The sequence below is a fragment of the Sinohyriopsis cumingii genome, chromosome 11 (assembly GCF_028554795.1).
Source record: "Sinohyriopsis cumingii isolate HCF-2022 chromosome 11, ASM2855479v2, whole genome shotgun sequence".
Classification (NCBI taxonomy): domain Eukaryota; kingdom Metazoa; phylum Mollusca; class Bivalvia; order Unionida; family Unionidae; genus Sinohyriopsis; species Sinohyriopsis cumingii.
This window is the reverse complement of record NC_142971.1, coordinates 16,342,405-16,359,601: the sequence shown is the minus strand read 5'-3', so window position 1 is coordinate 16,359,601 and position 17,197 is coordinate 16,342,405. Positions and strand designations below refer to the sequence as shown.

General features: G+C 38.6%; 1 protein-coding gene across 4 annotated transcripts in view; it reads left to right on the top strand.

Moving 5' to 3' along the window:
- Positions 1-17,197, top strand: part of LOC149787660 (beta-lactamase domain-containing protein 2-like) — a 52,981-nt gene that overhangs the window by 9,820 nt on the left and 25,964 nt on the right. For all 4 annotated transcript variants that reach the window (XM_089973860.1, XM_089973861.1, XM_089973862.1 and 1 more), the window contains exons 4-5: positions 4,840-4,939; positions 6,102-6,204. In XM_089973860.1, the coding sequence (XP_089829986.1) occupies positions 4,840-4,939; positions 6,102-6,204 (203 nt within the window). The remainder of the gene's footprint in view (positions 1-4,839; positions 4,940-6,101; positions 6,205-17,197) is intronic.

The window sequence follows — 17,197 nt, the reverse complement described above, 5'->3', positions numbered from 1 at the left end:
GCCAGACCAAAAATCCCAAATGGAAGGCGATGATGTATGCTATATCCAGTGTAGTACTAATATGTCAACAGTTCCCCATTGATCCACAAACAGTAATATTCTGGTGTTTGAATTCTTAATAAAATTTCAACAAATGTTTTTGTCCAAGAATTCTGTATGAGCACTTAAATATTCTTCAGGGAAAAAAATTGATCTCTTAGAATCCAAATAATTTGAAGAAGAATTAAAATGTAACTCCAACTGGTCACAACAGAAGAAAAACACCTTGATATCTAAGTGTTTAGAAGCCCAACTAACTAAATTCTCTATAGAAAAAGATTGTACACTAACTTGAGATGCAAAACAGATTCCTGTATGAGGGTCACATGATCACTTTCTAGAAACAGATCAAAGCTTCAAATGCTTAAGGGGCCCCGAGTGGCCAAGTGGTCTAAAGCGCTCTCTGTTACGGATCACTGCCATCTCACCTCTGTCCGCGCAGGTTCGAGTCTCAGATTCAGCCAATGTGGGTATGTGAGAAAGTTTGCCAGTAGCTTCTCATGGGTCGGTGGTTCTTTCCGAGGTTTTACCGGGTTCTTCCTCCAACATTAATACTGGCCGCCATGTATGGCCTATCGTGTGCTGAAAAATGGCGTTAAATCCTACAACAACAACAACAAATGCATAAAATCAAGTACTCCTAGTCAGCCTCGATTTCATTCTTATCAATCCTACATGAATTTTAATTCTGTTACTAATTTTGAATCAAGGTCAGGAACTAGGTAAGCCTAAAGATACAATGCTCTTTTATTAGGTGTGTACAAAGAGTCAAGCCAGACTAATTTCTGAATAATGTCAAATTCCAGTAAACGAAGTTACATTAATATACTATGTAAACCAAACAATTAAATTAAATCAGATATAAATTAAATCAAATATACATAACACTATGTATACTTGTCTATAAGCTAACTCCCCCCTACCAACTGAATAGGTGAAACTTTAAAAAGTGCATGACCCTTGCATAAGGTGAGCCATATGTCCAGCCATATTGAAAAATCTTGTTATTTCTACTCTGTCTGTATGGATGATCAGCTTTACATAGGGTTTCAGTACTGGAGGTTCTGTGGGTTCAGCTTAGGCATGTGATCTCGTGTTGGGGGATCTGCGATAACAATACATACCAGTAGTCAGCAAGAAACTAAAAAATTCAACCAAGTTTAGACCTTGTTCTGAGATAAGCCAACCTCCCTTCTTCAAGGCTTTTTATTTTTTCCTAAATTATTCTGCATATTCATGAGTATATGTGGGTATACCTTGGTAGATAAATCCCAGGCCTTGTGTTGAAACTAAGTAATTCAAGGCCCAAATGTGTGTTTCAGCCATTACCAGTATGTACTTCAACTATCCAAAGAACTAGTCACAAAAAGTTTCTAATTAATGAAGGAATTTTGTTTTTGTTTGTTGAAGCTGGCTTTTTAAACAGAGTTCAGAACCCAATCAGCATACATAACTTAATCAACATCCACTGCTACTTTATTTCTTGATAAAAATCCTATCAAAATATCTTAACTGACTTCCACTGCTACATAGTTTGGATAGTTGAAGTGTATAATGGTAATGGTTGATACACATCCATTGCTTTGAAAATGTTGAAGCTGTTTGCTTTTTTGTCAGCATTTTGACAATGAACATATAATATAGAATCAAGATACTTGCTGGATCCATGCTACTGTGTGATTTGTTTGAATTCAGTTTCACCTGAACAGGCCCAAAATGCTAAATTCACTTTGCCTTGCATTGATTTCATGACTTTACCCCCCCCCCTCGATTTTGTTTCAATACAATGAATCAGCATGTAATGTAGACATAAACTTTGTGTGAATTTTCCCTTTAAAGAGGAATGTGGAAAGACAGAATAAGAAGTCTTGGGTTTTGTAATCAATTATGGCACTAATTTGATGATCATAGATACCGGGGTACTAGAAATTACTTTGCTACCTACAAAATTCCTGCTGAGACCATTCCAGTGGCCTAAATTGTTGGAGCATCTGGCTCAGATGTGGGACGTCATGGGTTTGAAACCCTGGCCAAGTCATACCAACTTATAAAAAAGGTACTAGCAGCCGCCTCACTTGGTGCTCAGCATTAAGAGGTTAGTGTTAGGATTGGTCAGCCTGGTGTCAGGATAATGTGATTGGCTGGGACATGATGCTCCAGTGCTAGACATTACTATAAACTGCCAATCTGCAAACATCTTAGCAATATGAACACAGTTGTTAAAGCTACATTAAAATAAAAATAAAAACACAATCACAAAATTTCTGCTGAAAATTTACTCATGATCTGTGAAAAACAAGTAAAAAAACATGAATTTTTTGTAGTCTTCTCTTAAGCAAATTATTGCTCAGAGGATGTATACAGGGCCATTTGGCTAATAAAATCAATCATTTTATTCAGTGTTACATCATATAGAAATATGCAGAGTGGGCTTCTGCTATGGAAGATGCTGATTTTCAACTGTAACCTACTTTAGAGGTTGTCATTTTATGCTGTAGTATAGTGAAGCAAAACAAAAATATTTTTTATAAAATTTTAATAGTATTTCATTATTTTAATAATGTGGCATGAGAATATGAACAAGAAAGTTTCACATGAATATTTTTAACTTTTGTACCAACCTCTGCCTTTTTTTTGGACAGCTTCACCCAATTTTTTCTAGAGAGAGGTAATTTTGCTCAAATATTAGGGTCCAGCTCGGACCCTGCCTTATTATGATGCACCACATGATGTAAGGATATGTATCATGGGCCAGTGGCCTGTGTTACAAATAAACACTATTTATTACTTTCGAAAATGCCAACCTTTTGTACAATTGGGATGACTTCAGATAATAATAAAGGTAAAATTACAGTTCCGAGCAAGTAAGTCATATTATGGAAATGAATTGAATTTGGAAAATGTTCTGGCATGCAGGATTTACTAAGTTTCGATTGAGATATTTGAGAAAATAACATCTTGGGCCATCAACAGAAATTGGGGCCACCAGGCAGCCTTAATTAATATAGCAGAATCATCCTTGAAACAGGACAAAGATACTGTATGTCTGCTTTAAAATACTGTACAAAATTTGTGTGGTTTTCACAGTAAGTTAGACCATGAATTTAATTCATAATGGAATATGAACCAAGCCAGTATTCATAGCTTGCCTCCTCTGATCCATGCAGTATGCCATGGTGAAGCTTCACTTGCTTGTATTTATAATTGTGTGTGTGTGTGTGTGTGTGTGTGTGTATGTATGTATGTATGTATCTATATATATATATATATATATATATATATATGAAAGATGAGGAACAATGGAAATTTATTATGATTTAATTAATTTCTGAATTCAGAATAATTTGAACTTGAAAGCTCTGAATGAATCTAATGCTATAATAGTCATCATGGCAAAATTACTAACAGTTTGTGTCCTTCATTTTATTCATGTATTATAATATATATCTATTTATAATGATGAATACTCAATACAATTTTATTTAATCCAATGAATTTTGCAAACATCTAAGAAACATTTAAGCATTAAAGCTGAAGACAGTAAAATGTGTGGGTCCTTTTTTAAACACAGATATTCTTGAATAACATTAGTGACTGACTCTATCCAAGAAAATATCCAGCATAATACAGTAGATGGGTCAGGTTAGACACTGTTCAATATTGAATAGATAAGTTAATTTGAAAGCAATGATTGTGTCTGATTTAAATATTGGTCATTTCATGACTAAAATAATGTTTATTGATTAAAATACTATTCATTATTATAATGAGTACTTGGAACACATTGTTATTACTAATTATATTTCATACAAACTCCTGAATAAACAATCATCATATCAGTCCAGCCCATTTTAATCATGTATGTCCAAAGTGACACTTTGTCATGTGTGGAGATAATCCACTTTATGTTACTTGGCTAAGGTGTAGATGTTTCATGTTGATATGAATGTAAATCACTTGATTTGCATTGTACATCGCATGATTTGAGTTCCTCCTTGGATAATTTGTTAACAAATAAATCTGGGGGTTTTGTACATGCTGCTGGCACAGTGATGCCATTTTCTTTTAAATGAAATAACAGCCCTCTTCCTTTGATGTGCTTGGAAAATATCCAAGAGCGCTACCATCTCCTGTTCTCACCAATTAAACAGGTAGTGAGTCACATACAGCATTCACGTGGTATCAGAATCTTGTTAGCAAAGATGACTTCTTACCGTCAGACAGATCTGCAGTGGTAGCTTTTAGTTCTAGTTTCCTGATCGTCAGCCATGTTGTGATAAGTAAGAGAGTAAAGCACAACTTTGATATATAATTATTTTTATATTGAGAAGATGGCAGCTTTTGACTTCTAATTCCAAATTGTTGAGAGCTTTACATTTTGATCATGATCTTTTAAGAACATGGAAAACATCAAATTGCAGTCTTAAATACAGCAGTGGAATTAAGCTTGTTTGCGTCTTCATACAAGCAAAAGGATATCAGTATCATCTTTTATTCAGATCTCTACAGACTGAAGAAATGTTCAGTTACACCATTAAACTATGGCATGGAAATTACATAGACGAGGATACGGTTACATCTCTCTGTTACACACAGGATATGTCTGCAGATCAACATTGCTTTTTGTTTTTACATTCCATCGCTTGATTCATTATCTAGATTAAAACCTGTTTGTGCTTTATTTTAATTTTCTGTTTCTGTCTTTCTTGCTTATTTTCTTTTTTTTTTAAATTTCACTTTCCCATCAGAGGACTTTTTGTCCTTATATCTTCCCTAATTATGCCTTATTTTTTCTTGCAGGGGCTATTTGGACTACAGTGAGAGAGTCAGCAAGTACTGGCCTGAGTTTGCACAGAATGGGAAGGAAAACATCACACTGGAACAACTAGTCAGCTTGCAGGTATGGCACCCAGATAGCACTGTGGTGAGATACTTGTGTTGAGAAATCAGACTTTGTAGTTCTCACTACATCCGTAATACAGCTGTGGTGAGATACTTGTGTTGAGAAATCAGAATTTGTAGTTCTCACTACATCCATAATACAGTGAAAACACATTTAGAGGAATAAGCTAGCTCAGTCAGTAAAGTGTCTGACTCATAGCCATTGGATCACAAGTTCAAACCCCAGTGCCAACATGCTGTTTTGAGTCCCCTGAGCAAGGTACTTTGCCTCAGCTCAACTTTTTAGAACCATTTTTTATATCATAATTATCTAACACCTAATGTTATTTGTTGAAAATAAAGAGTCACATTAAATGAAGATTATAATTATTATTAATATTATTTGTATTATTATTATTATTTTCATTATTATTATTATCTCTTATCTAAGATTTGTATTCTCCTGAAATTGGAATAAGTGATATTGTGTCAGAGTTTCAAGGGCATCACATTTGCTGAAGATGTAATAATGGCAGTTAATAATATGAGTGCTTAATATCGGAGTTCAGAGTGAAAATATGATACATTTATCCTGGTCACTGATTTGGAATACTACTAAAGACAATGCTTTTTTTTTTTTTATAGGAAATTAATCTAACATATTGATAAATTTATCTACATGCATTCTGTATCACAAGCATAAAGGATTATTTGATGGTCTTTCATTTGATTGAATTAAAGTTTGAAAATAATTTACTTTTATGATTTGATGTATTTGCAGCATGTGAAAGAAGGATATTTGTTTATGGTTTTGTAAATTTCGTATGTATTTTTCATACTTTACAAAATTTAATTTTTGTCCATACATGGGCAACAGCTATTTTGTTTGCAGATGCTGCTTAAAAATTGTATGCCAGCCACACAATAGTTTCTCATTTTCTTTTAAGGTAAGATGTCAACTGGGGTCTCACATTTCCCTTTTTGGAGTTACTGTTACTTTAGCTGGTAGGACTATGAACAATTATCGCTCATTGATGTACATTATTAAAATTTACCCAAAATCAAATTATTGAAAGCAAAGTAACAAAACATTGAAAATTAAATTCTCTTTTCTTTTTTGATAAAAATTGAACATTTAACCTAAAGAAACAAATATTCTGATTTCCTTGATCTTTGTGCAGGCAGGTTTGGTGACATTAGATGACTACAAACTGTCAGAAATCAGAGATGATCCTAAAGGACTTGAGAAAAAGCTGGCAGCTCAGAAACCCTTCTGGAACCCAGGTACAGGAAAACCAGTGGATATACCATGGATTTTTAGAAAATGGGTCTTGGACAATAAAAAATTATATAAAAACTCCAACTTTTGAGCGGAACAAAATTTGCTATTCTTTATTTTGATTCCTTCAAATTACCAGCTACTGGTAGATGTGAACATTTCTCACAACTAGGGTATCAACCAAGCTTCTTTTTTCTTGGTCCAGTTTTAGTATCAAATATCATATTTGCAGGGTTAATTTTACATGATACCAAAACTATTAACACTGTTAGCAGTCTACATAAGAGTATTATAGTTATGTCTTGAGTCAGTGATTTTCTCCAGGCTTTCTAGTTGGATGGGTTGGATTATGCCATATTAAATGCAACACATAGAGAAACTTGTAAGATGTGGTCTACAGAATTATGTTGTAATGTGAATCAAACATTGACATATAATGCTCAGTACAACACAATGCAATGCTCAGTACAACACATGCAGTGCTCAGTACAACAAATGCAATGCTCAGTACAACAAATGCAGTGCTCAGTACAACATATTCAGTGCTCAGTACAACACATGTAATGCTCAGTACAACACATGCAGTGCTCAGTACAACAAATGCAATGCTCAGTACAACAAATGCAGTGCTCAGTACAACATATTCAGTGCTCAGTACAACACATGTAATGCTCAGTACAACACATGCAGTGCTCAGTACAACAAATGCAGTGCTCAGTACAACAAATGCAGTGCTCAGTACAACATATTCAGCGCTCAGTACAACATATGCAATGCTCAGTATGACACATGCAGTACTCAGTAAAACACATGCAATGCCCAGTGCAACACATGCAATGATTAGTATGACAAGAGAGTAAAAAGTTGTGGTCTGACCATTTGGTCCAGTATGCACCAAAAAATGAACCATTCTGCTACAATGAATGCCTAATGTGACACACAATTCTCTGTGATATGTATAGATTCAGTCATGCAGCAGCAGAGGGGGCGAATCGGACATTTTGTCCAATCGTTATTTTGCTTAATTATTACTTCTGCACTCGGCGGATCCGGTGTAATCAGCGCTGGTAAAAAAAAAACGACGTCGGTCCATCCTACACGATGGTGACGTCATTTGGTTTAATTAACACCTTCTGCGCGCCGATCCCCAGCGTCATCAGCGTCCGGTAAGCACATCGACGACCGCGTCGATGTCATCGCCCCCTCTGCTGCTAAGGAGTTGTTTACAATGAGGGTCTTTATGATCTTACAAACAGAGTGATCACTAACTCCTCCTCCTGTAGATCAATTAGGTTATTTGACTGATCGGTGAGTTTAAAATTAATTCTCGTTAAAAACCGATCATGGCATCGCATATAGACCGGATTAATCGGATTCTCAATGATTAAATATCCCGGAGGGGCTGTTGGTGAAAATGAATAAAGGATATATCCCTGTTGAGCTTGATTTGATTGATTGGTATCCACCTGGTAACTCCCTTCGATAGCATCACACACTAGATTAATTGCTATCACCGATGCGATATTTACGTTGTATGGAGCAATATGCCTACCATCATCTCCGTTATCGTGTCTGAGGATATGAGTTGATGAACTGATAAAATCATTAAGAGACTTTCTTAGTTCTGGCGCGTTGTATCCTGGAAACTTGAAATCAGGTAAATCGGCTTCTGTGATATTATACTCGGTTAGGAATTTTTGTTTATTATCATCGCTGCTATCGGATATTACTTTAACGATTCGTTCATTGATATATTCCATGTCTGATATAAGTTGATTTAACACCTCAACGTGTTTTTGTGCTTTTGTCTCTCGTAGCTGTTCTAGTTGTAATTGGTAATAATGATTAATTTCGGCAAACATATCAGTGATATTCTTTAAACTAATTACGAATGTGGTGTGCAATTTAGGAGTTTCCCCATGCTGAAAATACCATTGCATGTTATTCCTGTCTTGAAATGCAAATATACTGGATAATAACGCGTTTTTCATATTATACAATTTATTTTGATAATTGGGATTAATCTCATGATACGATTGCTTGTCCGCGGGGGTTTTATGAGGTGGATTCTCAGGCCATCCTAGTATGGTTCTTATTGAACTGTTATAAATATCAACCATATACCCCGGTGTGCTTATTTCAATCGTCGACGATAACGTCGGTTCATGAACCGTAATAGCGATTTTTGATTCCTTTCCTGTGATCGATTTTATCCTGCGTTGAAATTCTTTATTGATTTGTTCTATTTGGTATGACCCAGTTGGTATTGTAACCTCCTCCCAGTCTGGGGTCCCATCGGGTTTATTTGTCCGTGCAAAAACCAGCGAGTTATTAGGTTGTTGTCCGTTAAATGCGTCCGCTCGAATATTAGGCCAACTGTGATATACTCGCAATTTTGCCAGCGCTATTTCCTTCACTGGAACCGGCGACGGGAAGTTCACACTGAATTCGGGTTTCGTTGACGTTATCGATATCATATTTGTTTGTACCGGAGTGGTGTTCTCCGCGATCCGCTGAAGTAATTGAAACCCTTCGGGGTTCAGCGACATTATTATTATTTGTTGTCTTTAGTGTCTAATTTCAACAACCAGGTGGTTCCGGCTTCCAGTTGAAAATCCTCGATTTTTGACATCGCGGAGCTATACAACTGGACCATCGTGGAGAATTCAACATCGGATACGAACAAATTATCAATTGACAACGAGATCAACCCGGATAATTTCGAGTACGCGTCGGATACTATTTGATGTTTTACTGTATACTCGTTGAGTTTTTTCTGAAAACACGATGATATCTTCCTAGTGATTGTGTTGGCGACTCCAGCAATTGTTGTCATCGTGGAGACGGCGATTGGAACAGCGATCGGGGCTATCGTGGTCACCGTGGATAAAACGACGCCGGTACCGGCCACTATACCCGACACCGAGTACACGACCGCGTCGATGGTGGTTATTTTTCTGCGGTATTTTTTTATTTTTGCACGGTATTGTTCGGAAAGCGTTTTCAAGTTCACGGAAAATTCTTTTGCGGTATCGAATCGATATTGATGTGACGTCGGTGATACCTCTGATTCAATTTCCTTGGTGGTCATTTTTATTTTAAAAGAGCTAGTGTTTTTAATTACTTAGATTCGCTACAAATTCCACATACCATGTGATGTTTGCCCCGGCTAGATTTCTATCAACGGCATAAATTGTAAACAGTTCAGTTGCGTTCTTGTCTATAATTGTTGATATTGTATTGTTAAACCCGGATGAACTCGACGATAATATATTAAACTGCATCATTGAAACCAGTGTCAGTCGATAAATACCCTTAACAGTTGCGGTGATATTTACTGTATTCTGTGTAGGAGTCCAATCGAATGATCCATGCCGAATTGTGTATACTGTGTTGATGATGTTCTCATGAGGGGTTTTTATTTTTTCGAGTTGCTCTGCTACTCTCGGTAGCCCGTCTTTAATCGCTTCAACATCAGTTCTGATTATTCCTACTTCCCGCCAATGCACGTCTATATTATTCTTGTTCGCTGCAACATTAGTTTTGATTGTTTCTATTTCCCGTGTATTCTCGGTTATACTTTTTTTGTTCGCTGCAACATCAAGTTTGATTGTTTCTATTTCATATGTATGCACGTCTATGCCTTTTTTGTTCGCTGCAACATCAGTTTTAATTAATCCTATTCCCCGCCAATACGCGTCTACATTTTTTTTGTTCGCTTCAATATCAGTTTTGATTGTTCCTATTTCCTGTGTATGCGCGTCCGCACTCTTTTTGTTCGCTTCAATATCAGTTTTGATTATTCCTATTTCCTGTGTATGCGCGTCCATATTATTTATGATCGTCGTAACATCAGTTTTGATTGTTTCTATTTTCCGTCCATGCGAGTCTACATTATTTATGATCGTTGCAACATTAGCGCCAATTATTTCTATTTCCCGTTCATGCGCGTCTACACTCCTTTTGTTTGTTGCAACATCAGTTTTGATTGTTTTTATTTCCTGTCCATACGCAGTGATATCATTTATAGTTATTGTAATCTCATCCGGCTTGGTATTTTTTTTACCAAAGAATTTATCAAAGTTGTCATTGATCCTGTTAACATTTTTTCGCAATGGGGGTAAATTGGCCGACATCGCCGTAAGTTCCGAAATAGCATTTTTTATTATTACAAGATTTGGTTCGTCTGCCGTCGGGGGTCCCCGAAAAAAACTATCGACAATGTGTCGCACATCGTCGAAATGCGTTAGCGTCAACACGATCCGTTCTTCATATAATTTAATTTCACTACGTAAACCCTTTAACGAATTTGACATGGTTATATAATTGTCGCCAAGTGTACTTATTTTTCCATTTATCGTCAAGATGGATTCACCCGGTTTGAGTCGTCCGTCGCTGGTATACAGCGCGATAGTGTCCTCGGCGGTATCACGCTGTCGTATTAAAACGTCATCCAGCGACACATTACTGGATTTCAATTTACCCTGGCGGTCTTGAAATACAACTATTTCATCTGGGTCAACACTGGTTAAGTTCAACGTATCAGTGATTTCATCCTCAATTAGTTTTTTTATGTCATCGGTGGCGGGCGTTTCCGTGGGCTTTTTCAGCGCCGAAACCGGTCGTCCCCAGATATCAATCATTATTATTGTAAATGTTATTCTCTAAAATCCGTTGAGCTTCTACGACCCCACTAGTGTATTCGTTTACAACCACATGAGGTGGTTTTCGCGATGATGAAATCGCCGCAAGTACGTTTAATACCTCGCGGCCACATATCGGTGGGTCATTTAATCGCTGTGTTGGCAGCGTGGAATAAAAAACCCGGGCTGAACACGCCCGGACATACCGCATGAACTCTTTCGGCGGGGCTAACCCGTATGAATCAAAATAGACGATCGCACGCGGATCAATCGCGTACGCAACCCAATGAGTTCCCGCTCCGGAGGATCCATCGAGGTTAATTATACCGGTTTCAATATTCCTTGGTGCCGCCGGTGATTGGTCCCTTATAAAAACACCTCTGAAGTTTTTTATCGCTAGCGCGTTTGCGGCGTCTATTAAATCAAAATTAGACATTGGAGTCATTAAACGGTTCCCGGTAGTCTTAGACCCTTCCCCGAGTACCATGAATACGGGGTTCCCGGTAGTCTTAGACCCTTTCCGGCCACGGGTCGTTTTTTTTTGTAGCCTTTCCCGGTTGCCTTCTTCAATGCCATTCCCGCCGCGGTACCAACGGCTCCTAACGCCGCCGCCTTAGCCACTGCTGGTGCGGCCGCGGCAATCAATGCCGGAATCGCAGCTAACAGCGGAAATATCCCACCGGTCTTTTCCATGTTTTTAATTGCTGCGGCCGAGAAATCTATTTGAACACCCTTTTTATTCTTCATCGCATCATTGAAATGTTTTATTTGACGCGCCGTCAACGATATCTTATGATTACCACCCGCCATCTGTGACGGCTTCAGCGTTATTGTGGTCCCGCATTGTTTAGCCGACTTTGATCGTAATTTCTTGACTTGACCATCAGTCAACTCTACACTGACGACACTATACGACATTTTATTGTAAACGCGTTTATGCTTTCAATTACATGTTTTCCACTGGCGCATCAACGATTCTCATTCGTCCACCAACGCCTTCCAACAGCATTGATTTATCGCTGAGAATGACAGCAACCGCTCTATAATCAGCACCACCCGGGGCTATACGAGCTCGGAAGTGTATATCAACGACGGATTGTCTCGTTAAATCAAGATGTTCCAGCGAAAAATAATAAATCGGATACAGGTTTTTAAAATCAAGTTGTGATATTTGCAAACCAGTGTCGACGTTTTGATCACGACCCATATATGACAGCAATCGATGATACACACGTGCGACATGGTTGTCGCCGTAATTAAGCTGTATATCCTCTGATGGTTCCTGTTGTCCGTTTATTCTCAGCGAAACCTCCCTGACTCCTAATCGATCAAATATCATATGGCTGCGTTCTTGACTGCCCAATCGTTCCCTATTCTGTAGCGCTATGAATATATGACGCGGGGCTGAAACACCCTGTTTTGATGCCAGGTGCCATGTAAACGTATCGGCGACGTTATCCTCTTTAGCATCAGTTGTTACCGCTAGCCAACTCAACAACGATTTCCCTCCCTGTTCCATAAATGCTAACAATCGTGCTTCTGTGGTAACTGATGGAGTCAGCACCGGCATCCACAATGCCATTTTAGTTAAAATGACTTTACCGGCAGCGACGCCAGCAGCATGCCATATTGCATTGTTATCATCGCCCCTTCGCGTCAGGGCAATTGTGTGCTTGGCCCCATAGATGACTTTTCTAACATTTCTGCAGAATCCAAATATGTGATGGAGTGGAATCGCGCATGAAAACTTTCGGCGTGGTCCTTGCAACATCCCTACTCATGTTGCGAATCCCATATTGTAATTATCGTTAAGACTTTTTATAATATTGAAATTAGCGCCTGGTCTTGCTCTGCGGTCTGGGTTATTTGCTTCAGCCTGTGGGTCAGTTGCGGTATCTCTTTCCACCAGCACGTTGACGTACTGAAGATGGTCAGCGTTATCGGTGGAGTCCTTTGCGAACATTATAGATGGGCCCGCCGATCTTGTATAATCATCCGAGTATCTCGCCAACCCAATTATCGTCGTTGCAACATCAACCTCGCGTTCTATTGATTCAATTTCTCACCCGTCAATAAGATATCTGGCGCTCTCAAATAACGCCATGATACCGTTGTTGACGAAGCCAACTCGAACACGATGGTCATCTGCGTATGGTGCATTATCGGCGGCATTTGTCACGAGTTCTCCCTCAATTTCGATAAACGCTTCACACGGCAAAAAATATTTACTGGTATCTTGGACTTGAAGTTCAATTCGCGATCGTAGGTCAGGTTGCGCTGCATAATAAGAATAATATTGATAATCACGGACAGAATCATCCCTGCGCACTGGGGCGTCCATATCAAACGCGGGGTCAGCGGTTCGCGCAAACATTTTATTATTATTCATGTCGGTGTTTTCAATTGAAATCCATCAACGTCGTTTTCGTCGTAGACCACTCCCCGCTATCGCGTTCATGAGCGCGTTGGTTGCCGCATCGGCTGATGGCGAAGTCGCCAACGACTCTAGTTTTTCTTCCACGGCGTTATTTATTACTTTACTGACATTCGCAGGCATCACTGTCGTTGATGGCATCTGTTTTTTTCTTGAAAATCCCCTAGATTTCACCAACGACATTAGTTTGTCCCGCGCGGCTGAAAGCGCCTTTCCGGCAACATCTCCAATGGCACTAATACCCTTATCACGAATAACATCAATAGCCTTCATTCCTAATTGTTTGGCTAACGGCGCTACTTTTGGAGCCATTCTTGTAAATAACCCCGCAATGGTGCTACCGAGACCATCTCCATAGTACGCGCGGTAAACAGGCAATCGCGAGTTTACCACGTAGACGAGTACTGGTTTATCGTGGTTGTAGTGTATGATCATCCTTATTATAAAAACACCAGTTTTCCAATTAGTGATTGTGATCACCAGTGATTGTGATCACCAGTGATTGTGATCACCAGTGATTGATTACCCCCCCCACCGCCGTGTGGAAAACCGGAATAAATTTTATCAAAATTTCCTTGGGTTTTTGCCCTCGATAAAAATCTGGTTTTTTTCTGGTTTTTTCTTGATTTTTAGTCATTTTTGGTCGTTTTTTGTTGCCTATAGTCGTTTTTTTCTCGATTTTTCAGAAAAACATCGATTTTCTCTAAATGATTTCCTTGGGTTTTTGCCCTCAAAAAATGGCCAAAAACAGTCAAAAAATGGCCAAAAACAGTCAAAAAACGGTCAAAAATTAACAAAAACGATAATTTTATAATTTTATAATTTTATAATTTTTTTAATCATCCACTAACTCGTCTATGAGCGTTCGATATGCATTAATGTCCATGATACCGCCTGCAAATAACCGCTTGCAAATATCAGCGGCCTCATTGATTATTTCCGGAGAGTTATTTCCGGCTCGTTTTCCTCCGATTAGTACCTCTAGCCGTGATATATCGCTGAGAACACTACCAGGACAGGTAACGCCGTAGGATTCTTTACCAACAGAGTATCCTTTTCCTTTTTTTGGTGTTCTACTCTTAACTTTCTCGAGGAATTTATCGTAATCGGGATCACCACGATGTGGTAATGCATCTTTATGTTTACTCGCTAAATACACTATTCTTGCCCAGTTCTCTGTCGAGGTTATTTTTTTCTTGTAACCTTCATTGATATACTCATCTCGAATGCTTTTAGTTGATGTTGTAGCAACAAAATTAACTAATTCTTCATCGTCGTCGATGTCTCTAATTTGATCTATTGCGGACTTTTTAAGAACATTACGGGGTATATTCCCCTCTTTCTTTTTTTCTTCCGGTGTTTCTTTTTCTGGTATTTCTTCCGGTATTTCTTCTTCTGGTTCTTTCGCAGTAGCACCTAGTTCTTCTTCATCGGCCATTGTAACATAGGGTTCTTGTGGTTCGGTTATAGCGAGTGGTGGTGGCCTCCGTGTTGTAGCAGCCGCTATTTTCGCAGGGAGTGTTTCTAAAGACCTTTTTGTTTGTTTTGTCTCTGCCGCTATCTTTTCAAGCGCATCGAGGACGGGTACTGTTGCCGCCGTAACATCTTTGGTCGCTTTAGTTACCGGGGCAAAGAGTTGTTCGCTTCCAACAGTAAAATCGGTTTGTAGTTGCTGCCGCGTTTGAAGTTGTTCTCGGACCCTGTCTCGTAACGGTATGAACTTTTTAAGCGCTGCTAGCCACTCTCTGGCTAGCCGAGTAGTAAGTGATTCGCTTACCATTATTGCAATTGCGAAGCAATTTCTAATTTCCCGCCCAGTGTGTCATCGGAGGCTCCGTCTATAATCCTTCTAATGTTTTTGATCTTACTAGAAATCTCCCGGCGTCGTTCATAAACACGTCCGAGTTTTTTTCGTATTATTTCAACGGCAGTGAATAGTCCAATGAATGCATTTGCGTCATTGTGGTACAAGTTTTCATTGATCGTATGTTGTAATCGTTTTATAAAAAAGTACTCGCGGGCCAGGGTAAAACGCCCCCGTTTTGATTGTTCGTTAATAATCTCATAATCGGATAATATTTTTTCACTGTCGAGACCATCAGATAATTCAATTCCTTGATTTTTTAATTTTGAAATCTCGGCTAATATATTATTGATGTCTTCGATATTCATTATTCTTATAAAATATCTTGTTTTTAAATATTAAAAAAATGAAACCCCCGTGTATCAATTCCGAGGTGTTCATACTTTGTTTTCTTCCGGAACAGACAATAACGTTTCACACTGTCATGGTGGCCTTGTCACGGTGACTTCGTCACTCGCTAATTTCTGTTATATATGAAAATCGAATTCTATGCCCGGTCTTTTTTGAGATCGCTGTTTGATATACTCGTTCTGCTACTTTTCGTATTGAGGCTCTACAAATGTCAAAGTATTTTCCTGCCGCATGCATGGAGTGAAATATTTTTTCCTCGTGAGTTGTTGTATCAAATGACTTTACGGGTTTTGCTTTCTTTGGGTATTTACCGGTTTGGCCTTTTTTATTGTTTTCACTCTGAGAGATGGCTTGCAAGTTTATAAGAGAATTATCAGTCTTATTATTATTAATATGATCAATCACAAGCCCATTCTCGATTAATCCGTTAAATGCTTCAAATACCACCCTGTGAACAAGATAAATTTTTCCCCCGGCACCAAACATCAAATACCCGTGATTATTTACGGTGCCAACCGGCTTCTTCAGTTTGCGGTTTCTAACAATGCCGTCGCGAGATGCCTCGTAATTGACGAGCACAGGATGCGGCTGAAATTCTTGGTCCATTTGTATAATAATACTATTTGTCTAATTTATTATTTGGTTTAATTATAAATCTTTCAACATAGTCTTGGGGGGTTTTGATGACGAAGTCGGCGGTGGGGTCAATGACGGCGTTTTTAATTCGCTTGTCATAATAGCGTTTTAGTTCCCTGTATCGCTTTCCGCCACAATTAATACATAACTGTGATTTTCCTCTTACACCGACGTGGCAAACCAAGCACAGGAGGGGGCCAAGAGAACCATTACGAACGCTTTGTAAATGGTACCCGCAGAATTCACCTCTGCATGATTTATTGCACGGGGTTGTCGACCCAATCATCAACCATTTGCATTTATTCATTATACTATATTCTTTCATTTAAATACTTGTTTTAATTATATGGATGAGTTCGAGAGATTGGCAGCAATTAAGCCCCGGAAAAATATTAAGTTCAATCTCGATAGAGTCCTCAAGGACACACCAAAAGCGTTAATAAACGATAGAACCCTGTTGAATAAAATACGCGATTGTATCAATGAATTCAAGCGTGATGGTGCATCTCATAGTTGGTCAACATTTCGAATTGATGGCGTTGTTGATGCTACCATGAACGACAACCGCGCAGCAACGATAATATCACAACTTGACGGTAAAAGGTATTTCTTCAGAGTAAAATTCATTGTCCGGGTGGAATCAGGTGATTGGATCATACGTGATAAATTTGAACCAGTTCTCAGCGACATGAAAACAGTCATTGTTAGCCGCGACTCCAAGCCGGGGCTGTTAACCGGAATTGACAGACCATACTATGAACGAGCGTATCCTGAAACAGCAGTTGTTTATGGAATATACCCGTTAAATAAGAAACCTGATATCGGAAAACTGAAACCAATGAAACAGTCAACGGGGATAAATTGTGTAGCAGAACGAGTAATAGAGCATTTTACAAATGCGTGTCGAGGAAACAAATTGACTGATTTACGACGTAGCAAAATGAACCAGTGGGAACTAACCGTAAAAGAGCGTGGAGCAACCATCAGCGACATAGCGAGATTAGAAACGTCGCTGAGATTTCCAATAACCGTTACAACGATAACCGGTGAAGTATTATACGAATCGAAGT